This window comes from Xylaria bambusicola (genome assembly GCF_022495145.1).
Source record: "Xylaria bambusicola strain CBS 139988 unplaced genomic scaffold F5B22scaffold_11, whole genome shotgun sequence".
Taxonomy (NCBI): Eukaryota; Fungi; Ascomycota; class Sordariomycetes; order Xylariales; family Xylariaceae; genus Xylaria; species Xylaria bambusicola.
This window is the reverse complement of record NW_025953564.1, coordinates 337905-351451: the sequence shown is the minus strand read 5'-3', so window position 1 is coordinate 351451 and position 13547 is coordinate 337905. Positions and strand designations below refer to the sequence as shown.

The 13547-nt window shown below is 48.2% G+C and overlaps 2 protein-coding genes across 2 annotated transcripts; both read left to right on the top strand.

The window, feature by feature from the left end:
- Positions 1–4160: 4160 nt before the first annotated feature.
- Positions 4161–7154, top strand: F5B22DRAFT_644524 (uncharacterized protein; the record flags this gene model as incomplete). Its single annotated transcript, XM_047978438.1, has 3 exons — positions 4161–4297; positions 4360–4552; positions 4605–7154. The coding sequence occupies 3 exons, from the start codon at positions 4161–4163 to the stop codon at positions 7152–7154; spliced, it is 2880 nt and encodes a 959-aa protein (XP_047832797.1).
- A 2138-nt stretch (positions 7155–9292) lies between these two features.
- On the top strand, positions 9293–12547 carry F5B22DRAFT_644523 (putative ubiquitin-protein ligase; the record flags this gene model as incomplete). Its single annotated transcript, XM_047978437.1, has 3 exons — positions 9293–9672; positions 9751–11746; positions 11807–12547. The coding sequence occupies 3 exons, from the start codon at positions 9293–9295 to the stop codon at positions 12545–12547; spliced, it is 3117 nt and encodes a 1038-aa protein (XP_047832796.1).
- Between the last annotated feature and the right edge of the window lie 1000 nt (positions 12548–13547).

Genomic DNA, 13547 nt, shown 5'->3' with positions numbered 1-13547 from the left:
AGACCAAGTTGGTGAAGTGATCTAGCTATCCTCTCGTAATATCTTCATATCCACTCTAAAAATTCCACATATGTGTATACTCTCCGCTTAACTGGCTCTCTTGCTATCTGGACTAAGCTATTCAGACGCCGTAGTCTTCACAAACCTGGGAAGGAAACTAGTCGGAGAGGCTGATCATTGTCGGGCGAGCCTGCTTGGATCGACCCCATAACATGCGGGAAGAGGTATCTGGAGCATTTTCTGCCAGTGGCAATGGAGGGGTTAGCCAACATGCCAAGACGTTGTTGCTGCCCTGACATGCCGCAATGGCTGGAAGATCGGACTGCAAGTACAAGTCAGCAACCAATATATTTACTGGTATTTAGACCCGTCCGGGACAGGTTGCCCCAATGGGATTGCTACGTATAGTTGCAGAGGATGGACACACACAAGAAGCGAATTAGCCAAGGGCGTTGTTAGCTAGACGAGCCTGTCGTGACTTAGTACTGTTACGTAGTATGGACCGTCATCTGTATGGCGGCGGTGGCATGTCTTACAGGTGAAGAGCTGCGAGCGGTCTCTCCCATTGGATGGCCGCACCCCTGCCGTAGAGGAACCTGAGGTTGTTGTGCAGGTGGTTGTATGTACGTGCGGCTGCTGATTGGGGTGGGGAGGGATGGTCACTCGACCAAGGCTCGTCCATGGGCTGAGAATACCAACCACCTTCTGCTTCCTCTACTCGGGGCAGGACATCATATGAGATGCCTACTTAATTCGTGGGAGAACTTCCCAACCCACAGTACCTACCATCGCAAGGCTCACTGCCACTGTGGCAGGTGTTTCGGCGATCCGTGCTTAGGTCATTAGATCAAAGGACTTGACGATATAGAATTTGATACTATTCCTCAGTTGATGGGCCTAGGTAACCGAGCTAACTCGCGGCCTCACATTCTTCTCTCGTATCTTCTGCTGTCCAACTTCGTAAAGTTGTAAGGTAACATAACAGTAGATGGAGAACGAGCAGAGATTTTCGGCGGTGGTATCTCAGAGTCGCAGTCGTTGTTGGAACTTGAAGTTAGGACCACTGCATATGTCCAATCCCCTCTTCCCCCAGCCTGACCAACGAGATCGCTTCACACGTCCCAGCAGTTGGACCTGTCTCTCCAAGCCTCTTAACTTAGTGTGATAATGAAAGGGAAGGGCTTGTCCCCTGTCAGACCCTGTTCTTCTGCCCTATCATCGCCGCCTCCTTACCCTTTGAGGTTAGAGCGCCGTTTTGCTGATGGTTTCATTTACCGTCTTCTAAAGTACCTAGGCGGAATTCTATGGCGCCTTCGAAGTAAGCTTACGAAGTACAGAGAAGTACATACATACAGTATTACTGGCGATTGTCAACACACCTGATTGCTTGACCATCCTTGGGTGAATGTACGGTGATTGAAAGGCTCTGGAAAGGCCTACCGTATGTGGTCCGACGGATACCAATGTCAAGCCTGATTTACCTGCGAGCGAGCAACACGCAACGATTGGAACCCTGGGCCAAGACATTCTCGAAATATCCACTGTACTATGTACTAGGTATGGAGTAGGTATTACCATGAACGTTGCCGACTCAGGAACCTGGCCTGGTTCACGGGCCGCCGAGACCTACCCCGCTTCCGCTGTACTACATGTACATGTATGGCTAGGTACTCAGAATGTAGGTGCTCTTCATTACCGGTACCTACGTACCTAGTCCACGTTTGGTGGCAATGAGCGATTCCATTGCAATACCTACTCGCTTCAACCTCCCTCTAGAGCCAACGCATGTCCTTATTCTGTGCCGACTTGGCGTACACTCAGCCTAGTGTGGTCATGGTATCGGAATCTGAGTTGAGATCCGGCCAACGTAGGCGGCTGAATGCCTGTCTACCAAACCAATGATCACTTATAAATACCAACAATCTTGATATAGGGCTTGGATAACGAAGCAGCTGATAGATCTCGAGGCTAATTATAGCTAGAGGTATCCGAGCACTCTAGGTGGCTTACAGCTTACTTAAGTAGTAGGCACTATAAGTACACAAAAGACCGTATTTTGTAGCTCTTCCTTGGCCCTACCGTTGGCGGTATACTCCGTGCTGACGTTGGCGATGGTGGCAGCCACATGCCAGCACGAAATCTTGCAGAACCGGGCCAGTCAGTCGGGCTAATACGAGCTGATGGAGTAAATAGCCAACCCCGTTGACAGCAGGTAGCTTAGCCGCAAACACCAAAACTGGTCCCGTTGGTAACACAAATACGCTACCAATCATCTACTACTATAGTGGGCACTGATATAATACAATTGGTCAGATACAATGGTAATATATTGCCGGTGCTCAAAAGAGTGCAAAGTCACTCATCGAGACTCATTTCTTAGGCTGCCGGCGTTGGTCTCTGGCATACCAACATGATCAACACTATATCCCGAGACCTGCCGTGATCGGCGGTGTCTCGGCCAGTCGATAATCTAACAGAAAGAGAGAGGTCTAACAGAAAGAGGGAGGGAAAGCGGCAGAAACTACCTAGTTGTAGTAGACACGTAAGTAGGCAGTTGATTCTGTTACTTGACATTTACATATAATAGGACGTCGGCGACCTGACAGCACAATCCCACTAGATGACAGGGTCCAGGTAGTGCCAACACACGATTCTTCTGGTCCTTGTAGCGCACACTACCCGACTTGATGCTATATCCATAGCATGATCCCACACTCGCCCGTGTTGCTCGAAGAAGGCAAGCAATACCTACGTAGCACTGAGACCCGTCAGCATTTAGTCGTCCGAGGCAGCATGCACGCTCTAGAAGAGACGATAGGTAGCTCTGACGTTACACCACATTTCTGTCTGGCCACTTGCGTGGACTGAACCCCTGCTGCTCTCATGCTTGTTATTCAATAGACTGAACGCCGTGCATATGCACGCACCCTAGCTCGGCCTTCTTTTCGTATATGGCAAACCTGTGTAGGGGATCGGATCCGAATCCCGGCGCAGCTTAGACGTCCGCCGCACGTCTTCTGGATCGAGGTAGATGCCGTATCTGGAAAGTCGCAGCCCTCTCACTACTTGCTTGGGGAGGCTCGACGCCCTCAAGAGAGAGAAAATGGAAGAGAACCGTTACTTTAACCTGGTCTGTAATGTCAAATCTCAGTGTTACCAAGCGAGTCACTTGTTGCCCCGCTCTTGGCAAGATTCGGTTGCGACTCTGTCCCGGCATAACTGATTTGGTAGCTACAGGAGCTCATGAGCCAGGCAGTTGACGCCCCGTGAGCACAGTTGCTGTAGTTCCTAGGACTATACGCCCCTCTCGACATCTTGATCCAGCTTCATATGGCGCTCTGAGTAAGATCGCCTCAGGTCTTTCTCACCTGATGTCTAGTCCCAAGTTCTAGACGAGCGTAGCTAGGTGGCTTCATCTAGTCGGACGCCTTGTCAGCCGTTTTGCCCAAGTAACTAGGAGAGCAAATCGGACTACTGGAGGCTGATAGCACTTGTGTGCTACGCCGAGATGCATAATAACCGGGATCACTTACGGTTACTAAGTAAATCTCCTCTTACAAGGATCAGTTGTCCCATCAACTGTGGGAGAACGGGTGGAGGGGGTATTCCGTCCAGAGCTGTAACCTTGCTTGGGTAGCTATCCTTCTCTTGGCTCGGCTACTCGTATATTCGCGTATGAATCTCTCCCTTGTAGTCTTCAGCCTTGCCCAGCATGCCCCTCGTTTTCTTGAAAACCGAAGCTCCCGCCGAGTCCTCGCGTTCGTTTACATCGGCTGATTTTGTTGCGGCTAGGTGTTGTTGTAATTGGACGACTTTCGCTTGTCAAGACGCCCACGAGCTAGGTTGCGTGAGGCACACACCATTGATCTGTATCAATTGAAATAAGGCTTGATAAAGATTTGCGAATACCTCTGAGATCTTCTTGATTAATACGAAGAGTCACTGGGGATTTCAGCTGATGGTCTTCGCAAATATCCTCGTGTCTCTTTCCGAGATAGATCTTTAGGGGCGACAGCGTGCTACTCAGTACGTATCAAAGAGTTCTTCTCGTGCAACCCGCTCGCTCAAGACGCACTTCGAGATCAACTCAACCTTCGCTTTGGAACACCTAATTCGAATCCGAGTACACTATTTAGTTGAGCCCCGCGATCGTTTTTACCATGATCTTCACATACTGGCTCTCGTTTGGGGCGGCAGCCGCATTCGCGTCTATACCCAACATAAGCAGCATTCCGCAAAATCAATGCTACTCACTCAAGACTTATACTGTCACTGAGACTGAGACCATAACAAGCTAGTAAGTGCACCGAAGACCAATCAATGCCTTACAATGAAGACAAATGCTCACTTCAGGGGCAGTGACACGTCGACTGTTCCTGTGTCTTTCTATAGTAGTTATGCGCAAACGCCGGTAGAGGAACCTACAGTTACAATTACTCACGAAGTGACGATATCCATCACCAATTCAGAGACTCCAGTACAACAGGTCACTGAGATTTCTAGCACTCCAGCACAGCAGGTCACTGAGTTTACTAGTGATGTCGAATATGTGGTATGTCTAAGATGCGTTCTGGGAAAGCGACTTTTGATCTAACAAGATCTAGACATATCCAACTTCATATCCCACTTCCACCGTGTCGTGCTCTGCACCCTGGTACAACCCGTCGAACACACAGTGCGTCACCGTCACGAAATGGATCACTACGACAAAGACAACTACCAGGCCAACGACGGTTACTAAGCCAATAACTATAACTGCAATCATTACCAAAGAAATTACTGTGACGAAAACAAGAACTAAGACGACCACTGTTACGACGCCGTCAACTATCGTCATTACGGTACCGACGACTATCACAGAGACAGTGACTGAACCCACTACTTTAACAGAGACAATCACTAGCAATATCACCATTATAGATACAGTGACGGACGAGACTACCACTACAACCACGGATGAGGTCACCACCACCGATACGCTGATTTATACAACAGTGGTTCCAACAACGATCACGGAGGTGATAACTACAACTAGCCTCATACCTGTAATCACTACGATTGATCATACAGTGACGAGTACAAGCTATATAACCACAACCTTTGTGACCACTGTTCTTATTACTAGTAGTGTTACACAGACGGTCACTACTACTGATATTACTACTACTACCGATGTCGTTACTACCACTGATATCACCACTGATACTACTACCACTACTGATATCGAGACAATCACTTACATTACAGTAGTACCGACGACAATCACAGACGTAATAACTACAACTACTGTCTCCCCTACAACAATCATTATTGATCATACATCGACGATCACGAGCTATGTTACCACGGCATATCCGGTCACAGTGTTCATTACTACTTATGTTACGGAGACGATCGTTACAACTACTACTGCTACTGATACTACCACTACCACCGATATTACCACCACGACTGATACTGCAACAACTACGTATACCACAATAGTCCCAACAACTTCTACAGAGACAATAACAACGACTGACTTTGTACCTACAACAGTTGTGGTTAATTTCACATCAACCACAACTGAGTTTATCCCTACAACTTACACGACTGAGATCGAAGTTACCAGGAATGTTACACAAGTCGTAACAGATACCGTGACAGATACTGCTACGACAACAACTACTTCGGTGTCAGTGTCAGTGTCGCCAACAACAGATACCGTGACGGACACCACGACCGCTACTACTACGGCTATCTCCGTATCGCCAACAACAGAATTCACAACAGAGGTTACAACCGAGGTCACCACATCTCTGGTGACTCTGACTACAACGACTACATTTGTTACAGTGTCATTGATCTCAGTCACTGATTCGGTAACGAGCACCACTAGCTTTACAACAACCCAGGTGATCACAACCGTGTCACCGACAACCATAACATTGCCGCCGGTTACCCTGACGATCCCTCCTGTTACGGTGACAACTACATCTGTCATTACAGCAGTAAGCACGTGTCCTATACCGGCAAACAGTCCCGGGGCAGCGGTCCCTCCATACGATCCCAAATCAAACCGAACATGGGGTTGTTTGCCCGGGACAGTTTGCAATAAGCCGAAAACTGGTGGCTGCAATGTCTATGCAGACTTACCAGACGTCACGTATGTCTGTGAAAATCAGGCGTGGTGTATCCCTTCTCCTTCATATCCGAACGTCAGATGGAAAGAGAACAGCACGAGCTACTACCCCCCTACCGAAGGGTACTTTTACCTCGCGCCTGCAGCTTTCGGGCTTAGCAATGATATATTCGAGGTCAATTATGTCCCCGTCGTCGAAGATGGCGTCCTCACGACTATAGCTACCGGGAACTGGGGGACTCAGACAGACTTGACGGCCTACCCCCCGTCAACAACTGGAACGGCGCATCCCACATCGAAGCCAAAGCAGCGTAGATCTGATTTACTCTTCAAGCGAGGACCTGTGGCGCCAGCTGTGTGCTTCGATACATGCCAGAATGCCAATCTGGAAGCCCAAGCCGTAGGAAAATCTCCACAACTGTGCGATGCAGGTTCCGCTTTCCGGAACTACTACAAGTCATGCAACGACTGTATCGATGATAATACAGAGGACGCACAGGCTTCAAAGAGAGATTATTTGGAACCAGCCTTCGCTCAATGGATCAACTATTGTGATGCAACGAGCCCTACTGCTGCCTCCAGCGGCAACGGTGGGCAAGGCCAAGTCTCAACCACAGGCTCCGGGACAACGGTACCTGGCTCGCAGCCAACATCCGTAACAAGCGCTGTGTCAATTCCCTCAGTCTCGTCTGAATCCTCAGCTACAGCTACAGCAACCTCATCAGAGCCAACATCGTCGACGGTATTCCCCACATCATCTTCGGAGGTGACATCCTCATCCCCATCCAGTCCTGCGCAAGAAAGCAGTAGCTCCTCACCTGGTGCAGGTACGGGTTCCGCGTCGGTAACCTCGCCAGTAACCACGCCGCCAGCTACACTGACCTCAACCGGCAATCCCACGATCTCGACAACGGTGCCTTCAAGTACCTTCGCCTCAACCAGCTCCGTGGTAACCGCTGGCGCACATAAGAACGCGATCGCGAGTCCCGGGTCGCTTTTCTTCACCCTTCTTTCTATTCTCTTCGTATTCTAACTCAGCATCGTTACAGAACATCTGAGCAGAGTAACTTTCTTCTTCGGCGTCTTCCGTTTCAAGTCTATCCTTATAATCTACTTTGAATTTTTTGCGCATGCTGTTTTCTTCTCTGCATTCACCCTTGCTTCAGTTTCACTCGCACCAACCTTGCTTACCTGAGTAGGGAGGTTTCGTTTACAATGGCGTATGATCAATGAATGGCATGTTCACACACACACTCATTTACTCACATTATATATGGGCATTTTTATAGAGGGGTTTCTACTTTTTCATGGTAGGAATGGATTATCATATATACCCGGTTGCGATAGGACGCTCCTTCTGACGCGGATGAATGCTGGCACGAATGATGAAAAGGTGGGATGGACCAAGGAGGAAAAGGCGGGATCTAAAGCCCTCTGATACAACAGAGAGGGACGAGGAGCGATTAGGCTGTTGTTAGGTACACATGCTTATATTGCTCTCAATAAGAGGGAGATAGGGATCATGTATGTATGGACTAGAGGTCGACCAGAGAGGTCGACGGGATTAATAGGGGTTACTGCAAGCTATGACACATAGTTGGAGGAGAAGGGGATTCGCGAATACCATAGGTATCGGGTCGGAGGGAGGGAGGTACCTAATGGTGATTCTGAGCAGATGAGAAGTGTAGGAACACAAGTATCTTGGAATGAAAGAACTATGCGAATCCACCAACCAATCTATTAGGCATCGGATTACCACATGCATGTGTAGTATGCGACTTGAGCTGGTGCATAGAATCAGAACACGTCATTTCATGCCTTACAACGCCCCTTGAATCCGTTTAGTAAGTAATCCGTCCTACTGGTAACTACCTGTACCAATAACTGTATTACACATGGGAGAAATATACTCTTTCTCTGTCAAGTTCATCACTCAGAAACTTCTACCGGTAGATCAGAATACAGGTGTAAGTAAGTACTTACTTGTAGGCGAAGTCGTGCTCACTCACTCAATAGAGCAGAGTCAGCCGCTGGCATGAGACTTGGAGGATACTGAGCGAAACAGATGGAAGACATTACTGCCAGCTGATAGGCATTGACTAAGACGGCGAACGGCACCGCCACCTATCCTTGAGCCACTGCAAGTACCTAACCTCCTACTCCAGTAGCAGTAGGTACATGTGTACAGATATGTACCTATTTTGTACCTTCTAGGCAGAGGCTTGGGTACAACATCCGACATGTACCTACCCCGCCATCATGGCTGGTAGGCAGGTACATAGTAGTAGGTAGGTACCTGATAGCTCACCAGCAACAAGCTGCATGATTTGCTGAGAAATCCCAATCAATGCGATACCTTTGGTACCTCATGCACCCTACATTTATTTATTTATATATGTTATCTGAATCAAGATAATGCTCCCTTTTTTCTGTGGTAAATATCGAGCAGGCGATAGCCTCTTCTAGCTGTTTGAAACCCCTTATTTATTCTATGCTGAACCGACACTTGGTGAAACGAGTGTAAATACGTCATAAACCAGATAATAGGTATCGAAAATCTGAGCAGAAGGCAAGCCGCTAGCAGGACTCAGCCAACATTAGGTAGGTAGGTAGGTACCTCTTCGGGTACATTTCCAGGTCCCGAGTTGGCGGGGTTCTCGTCCCACCTACATACTCGTACCTCTACCTCTATCTCCTACTTATCTACCTACTACCTTCAAGTCAACTAACCAGAGTGAACCCTCTCTTTCGCTGTTTACATCGACTCTAAACGTGATATTCACGTTCACTACATCAAACTTTGATACTCAGACAACGACCTCTCCATCCCCGTCCTCTCTACACCTCACACCTCACACCTCACACCTCATCCCACCCCATCCATATCTCGCGACGATTCAACAAGAAGCCGCCAAGATTCCTTCCGACAAGGGCGAACAGGACAAGCTGGGGAAGCGCAAACTCTCGAACGGAGGCCTTCCCTTCTCCCCCAAGAGAACCATGACCGTGAGTCGTCAACAACAACATCCTCACCTTGAGCGCCTTCACCTCTCTAGGATAAAGTGGGGAGGCGCAAGAAGAATAAAAGTCCCAGAAAATGGTCTATATCTACTTGCTTCAAGCCCATGCAGTCTGACTGACCATACTCTCTTGCTTTTACAGGATACCAAAATGGCCTCGGGTAGTGAGGTAGATCTGGTTACCCGGCTCCAGGTCGACGACTCGGTCATCTCGGACACCACTGAAATCGACGAGTCCCTCTACAGTCGACAGCTATATGTCTTGGGTCACGAGGCCATGAAACGAATGGGTGCCTCCCACATCCTCATCGTCGGTCTAAAGGGCCTCGGTGTAGAAATCGCAAAGAACATCGCTCTTGCTGGTGTCAAGAGCTTGACTCTCTACGATCCTACACCTACCGCCATTTCCGACCTTTCCTCTCAGTTCTTCCTCCACCCCGAAGATGTCGGCAAACCCCGCGATGCTGTCACCGCGCCCCGTGTTGCCGAACTGAATGCATATACACCTGTTCATATCCACAAATCTTCTGAGTAGGTTACATAGCCTTGGATTCCACGTCGTGGTCATTATTTGTGGGTAGAGTTATTTGCTAATCCTTGTACAACCAGCCTTACCAAGAACCTGGAGCAGTACGACAAATACCAGGTAGTAGTACTGACGAACCAATCTTTACAAGACCAACTTGTCATTGGCGACTACTGCCACTCGAAGGGTATATATGTTGTGTCTGCCAACCTGTACGGTTTATTCGGCTCTATATTCTGCGATTTTGGTGACAAGTTCACGTGCATAGATCCCACGGGCGAGAATCCTATCAACGGTATTGTAGCCGGAATCGATGAGGAGGGCTTGGTGTCAGCACTTGATGAGACGCGACACGGCTTGACAGATGGCGACTATGTCACCTTCTCCGAGATCGAAGGGATGGAAGGCCTCAATGGTGCCGAGCCCAGAAAAGTGACGGTAAAGGGTCCTTACACATTTTCCATTGGTGATGTGTCCGGTCTAGGTCAGTACAAACGCGGCGGCTTGTACCAGCAAGTCAAGATGCCGGCCATCATTGATTTCAAATCAATCTCCGCGTCTCTGCGTGACCCTGAATTTGTACAGTCTGACTTCGCCAAGTTTGACCGACCTCAATTGCTACACGTAGGTTTTGAGGCCCTCAGCGCATACACGCAGTCGCAAGGTCGTCTGCCCCGCCCAATGAATGATGATGATGCGACTGTCTTAGTCGAGTCCGTCAAAGTCTTCGCAAAGAAGGAGAATATTGACTTGGAAATCGGTGAAAATGAAGAGAAGATCATTCGGGAGCTTAGCTATCAGGCACAAGGAGACCTTAACCCAATGGCCGCACTTTTCGGTGGCCTTGCTGCTCAAGAAACTCTCAAAGCCGTGTCTGGGAAATTCCATCCCATCAAGCAGTGGTTCTACTTTGACTCGTTAGAATCACTTCCCGCAAGCGTCGAACGAAGTGAAGCACTCTGCAAGCCTATTGGGTCACGGTACGACGGGCAAATCGCCGTTTTTGGCACACAGTATCAGGAAAAGTTGGCAAATGTGAAACAGTTTCTTGTTGGAGCTGGTGCCATTGGATGCGAGATGCTCAAGAACTGGGCCATGATTGGTCTTGGTGTAGGGCCCAACGGTAAAATCACCATTACCGATATGGACTCCATTGAAAAGAGCAATCTAAACCGACAGTTCTTGTTTAGACCCAAGGATGTTGGTCAAATGAAGAGCGATTGCGCCGCCAAGGCAGTAACAGCCATGAACCCGGAGCTAGAGGGCCACATTGTGTGCTTAAAAGATCGCGTAAGTCCCGAGACTGAGCACATCTTCAATGAAGACTTTTGGAAGGGTTTGGACGGTGTTACAAATGCGCTTGACAACGTTGAGGCGAGAACTTACGTCGATAGACGATGTGTGTTCTTCCAGAAGCCTTTGCTCGAAAGCGGCACCTTAGGTACTAAGGGCAATACTCAGGTCGTTTTGCCCAAGCTAACTGAGTCATACTCATCCTCTCAAGACCCTCCTGAAGTGTCGTTCCCTATGTGCACTCTGAGAAGCTTCCCAAACAAGATTGAACATACAATCGCTTGGGCTCGAGAGCTCTTTGAAACCTCCTTCGTGAAGTCTGCAGAGACGGTTAACCTTTACTTAACTCAGCCAAATTATCTAGAGACTACACTGAAGCAAGGTGGCAGTGAAAAGCCGACACTAGAAACAATCCGAGACTACCTTGTGACGGACAAGCCGCTGAGCTTCGAGGACTGCATCATCTGGGCACGGATGCTGTTCGAGAGCAAATATAACAATGCGATACAGCAGCTTTTGTACAATTTCCCGAAGGATTCCGTGTCGTCGAGTGGCGCCCCCTTTTGGTCTGGACCGAAGCGAGCACCAGATGCGCTGAAGTTTGATTCTAAGAATCCCAACCATTTTGGTTTCGTCGTCGCCGCTGCCAATCTTCATGCTTTCAACTATAACATCAATACTAAGGGTATCGACAAACAACTTTACAGCAAGGTTCTGGACAACATGATCATTCCGGACTTCACTCCTGACCCTGGCGTCCAGATTCAGGCTAATGACAATGACCCTGTAAGTATACTGGTAAAGATATATGTTACGTGATTAGTGCTAATGAGAATTGCGTAACAGGATCCGAACGCGAACAAATCGTCCGCTTTCAACGACAATGACGAGCTACAGAAGATCATTGACAGCCTACCGGCGCCTAACAAGCTGGCGGGATTCAAGCTGACCCCAGTAGAGTTCGAGAAGGATGATGACACCAACCATCACATTGACTTCATTACCTTTGCCAGCAATTTGCGGGCTGAGAATTACAAAATTGAGCAGGCAGACCGACACAAGACCAAGTTCATTGCGGGGAAGATTATCCCGGCGATTGCTACAACCACTGCTTTGGTCACTGGCCTGGTGGTTCTGGAGCTTTACAAGATTGTCGATGGAAAATCGAAGATTGAGGACTACAAGAACGGATTCATCAACCTGGCACTTCCGTTCTTCGGGTTCAGCGAGCCGATCGCCAGTCCTGTCGTAGAATGGACGGGTGCTGGTGGAGCTAAGCTCAAGATGGACAAGATCTGGGATCGCTTTGACTCGGAAGACGTGACACTGGGCGAGCTGCTCGAGAACTTTGAAAAGAAGGGGCTCTCTATTAGCATGCTTAGCTCTGGGGTGAGCTTGCTATACGCCAGCTTCTTCCCGATTGCCAAGCGAAAGGAGCGCACTGCGATGAAGCTCAGTGAGCTCGTTGAGAACGTGTCTAAGAAGAAGATTCCTCCACACCAGAAAGAGATCATCGTCGAGATTGTGGCCGAGGATACGACAGAAGAAGATGTCGAGGTGCCTTATATCAGGGTGATACGATCATGATAGGTTGATGGATACTAGGTTGCATCCGGGGGCGCAATGCGATGCTCAGGTTTTGGTGAATCAAAAACAGCAATAGCAATTAGAATTTTGGGAGGCGCTCACCACTTTAGCTGATGTCAGATGACCCTCATGGGATAGAATATATGTTGGGTGGGAATTCCTACTGTTTCATGTGCACGAATTGGCAATACACAGATTCAATTGAAAGAGATAGCTAGGTTATAGGTCGTGTTTGGCCTCTTTGGCTATTCTCATTTTCACCAGAAGATAAGAACTCCTCTACATACCCTGGGGTCACTATGGACAATGAGCGTGGGTCTTGAATGTTTTACATAGTAGTCACTACTGTAGAACAACTCATGGTTGCGGCTATCTAGTGAGAATCCATATTCGTTACGAGGTGGGAGACGAAAACAGTGACAGTAGGGGTTTGGATGGTAAAAAAATGATCCTCCTGTGTTCCCCACATGACTACCTACCTACCTACCTTTGATTAGTGATGATGTTGGCCTGTGGATGTGTAGCGCATGTTATGTCACTATATTGTAATCACCAAATAATCCTATTAGATACTCCGTACTTAGCTAGTTCCTGAAGAGAATGTGGACAACCCCACATGACAAAGCACGATGCCCATTCATACTAACCTAGAGGCCATGTGGGTAGGTAGGTAGATATGGATAAGGCCGGTTAATAGCACGTTTCCAGGATGATTCATCAAAGTCCCGGGACACTGACTGATTCACGAACTTGACTGATGACGTTGGGCAGGAAGGATTACATAAGTAGATGTTGAAATTCAGTCATCTGATGATTGCTCTTTAGTGATAAAAGTGCGTGAATTAGGTCAGACATAATCAGCCAGCAGAGCTAGCTTCCGAGGAAGTCTGTAAGTATTGTAAATACAAAGTGGACTTACCTAGCTTGATACGACTCTAGACTAGCTACCGAGTAAGTAAGTAAGTAAGTAGGTAGGTAGGAGGCATCAATCAATTACACG